At 35.7% G+C, this 2,441-nt stretch overlaps 1 protein-coding gene across 1 annotated transcript; it reads right to left on the bottom strand.

Annotated features, from left to right (window-relative positions):
- Positions 1-1,533: 1,533 nt before the first annotated feature.
- Positions 1,534-2,148, bottom strand: LOC148951597 (protein ZBED8-like). The gene has a single exon (XM_089091156.1). It carries the CDS (start codon positions 2,146-2,148, stop codon positions 1,534-1,536), a length of 615 nt encoding a protein of 204 aa, XP_088947282.1.
- Positions 2,149-2,441: the final 293 nt, after the last annotated feature.

Below are 2,441 nucleotides of genomic sequence, written 5' to 3'. Positions count from 1 at the left end.
CCAAGTTTGAAAATTTTACCAGGATGGGGGCAATTTTCACATTCTCAGTTTGAGTAGCAGGCTGACGGAATCGATTAGCCTTTAATAGGTCCATTTTTTTGAAATCTTGCAAGCCCATTATTTTTGTTATCACTTCAATAAGATTATCCATCAATTCCACATTGGGGTTTGGTTTCACACCGTAGAAACTTAGGGTGTCAAGTAAGGTATCCTGCTCAAGTTGGTCAACCCTGTCCTCTATTATAGAAATTTTATTTTCAAGCAAGTTCACAGCTTTATAAAGTCTTTGAAGGGTTGATTCAATTTTTTCAAATTTAGCATTATATTCAAGGGAAATAGAATTATAAACTTCGTTCACAATATCTTCACTGATAATTTCAGAAGCTCAGCGATCTTTCATTGTGTCTGATACGACACGAGAAATGTCACTCAATAGGTTGGACTTAGTGTTGATTAGTTCCTCTTGAGTTTCGTTTATTATTTCCTTTAAAGTTGATGCTGCTGCGGAAGTCGGAGTTGACGGTGCTAGGCTGGATTTTACTTTAGTTTTTTTTAGTAGAGACAAGTAAGCTTTACTCTTAGTCTTGAAAATATCAGGGAATAGGCGCTGCTCTTCAAAAGCCTTATTTACATCTTTATCTGTCCTTGTACAGGCTTCTTTAAAGTGCTCATTCCAGTTGCAGATATGAGCTTCAGCTATAAAATGCTCAGAGTGGGTACCGTAGCAAAAGACTAGGTATCTAGCATGATTTTTCTGGTCTTTGGTGGTTTTAATAACTACTGATGGCCATATGGGGTATCCCTGAAAAGACACTAGGACGATATCGAACTCTGTGTATTTTGCCATTATACAATCTGCAGAGACGCGGGGGGGGGCACTACAGGTAACAAAATTCAACTACTAAATGTTCCAATCTTCCACTCCAAAGTACTCACGCTTGTAATATGTGCTTAGTTCCTTACACAATTTCAACAAATTTCAGCAAGAACTATATCCGATTCAATTGAAAACTTGTTTAGCTCTTCACTCCTTGAACTCTAACAATGAACTCTTAATTACAGAATTCTTTCTTCAGGTTATCTACACCATTTTCATACCTGATACATATGAGTTGATGTTTATCTCGCTTTTGACTTCTTCAATGAAAGACTGTGTTGTGAGAAAAAGATGATATCACAATTCAATTTTTTTTTTATACAAAACTATGGAGTATGTCTTTTGCTGCAATGACATTTTCATCCCGCCCCTGAAGACTTTTATTCAAGTTATTTAAATTCTTAAATAAGTGAGAAAGAAAAGCCAATTTCAAAAAGAATTTTGGACTAGAAATGAATTCAGACGTGGCTTGCTGTAAATATACGAGTAGTTCAGCGCGAAGTTCAATAGGTCAGGTCAGTATTTTGTGTTTTGATAATAACCTAACCTCTGTATGGTAAAGTAAATTGCGGTGTAGTGCCCCCATATCATCACAAATAATTCGAGACAATCGAGTTTGAAGCGCTTATCCTTTAACAGAATTTACAATGTTAATATTAATATTTCGAACTTGACTGTATTCTTGTGGCAAGGTTTCGCTGCAAGAGCTTGGATTGAAGAAAGCAATACATCCAACAAGTGCTTGGAATTTTTGCTTTCAGTCTAGCAATAAATGCAATTTTCGCACAAATCATGGGTTTTGCTCCATCACTGCAAATAGCACTGCATTTTTGTCCCCAGTTGATATTCATATGTATATCTTGCGTTCTTTCAAGGAACACGTAGTGCAAGCAGTGACCTGTAATATTTTGGGGAAGTGCCTTGCAAAATAGTATTTCTTTCATTATTATTTCGTTGGATTCGAAACGCACAAAAGCTACAAACTGCGCACAACCCGTAATTTCTGTTGATTCCTCAAATCGTAAGGACACAAAAGAACTTTTCTTTATTTTGTCTAAGACCTGATCAAGAATGTCAGTCGCCGTAATACTTATACTGCGTTGAATGGTATTGACTGGGAGTGGTTTACTTTTGAGTCTTTTGACCTCTTGCTTGCCAAATATAGCCTCTGTTATATCTAAAGCCACTGGTAAAATTAAATTAATGATATTTCGAGGTTTTCCTGCTTTAGACACACGAAAAGATACTCGATAAGTAGTCAGCTTTCTCATTTACGCTGGACATTTGTCCTATCAGTTTTTGATGTTCAAGAGCTTTCAATTTTTGTTAAAAAAATTGCACAAGTTGATTTTTTCATTTTGATACTTTGTATTAAGGTGGCGTACCAACTTCGATGATTTCATGCTTTCTCTTGACAAAATTTCAAAGCTAATTATGCACTTTGGTTTGTTCTCAATCACAGTAAACCCAAATTTCAAATAATCGTCGTCATCAAGACGTTTTTTCTTTATTCCACAAAACCTGATAGACGTTGATGGTTCTTGTGATATTTTCAGAAATTTAT

Source organism: Artemia sp. Qi Xiang Cuo, chromosome 6 (genome assembly GCF_049724085.1).
Source record: "Artemia sp. Qi Xiang Cuo chromosome 6, ASM4972408v1, whole genome shotgun sequence".
Taxonomy (NCBI): Eukaryota; Metazoa; Arthropoda; class Branchiopoda; order Anostraca; family Artemiidae; genus Artemia; species Artemia sp. Qi Xiang Cuo.
The sequence above is the reverse complement of the archived record's forward strand: the minus strand, read 5'-3'. Positions and strand labels throughout refer to the sequence as shown.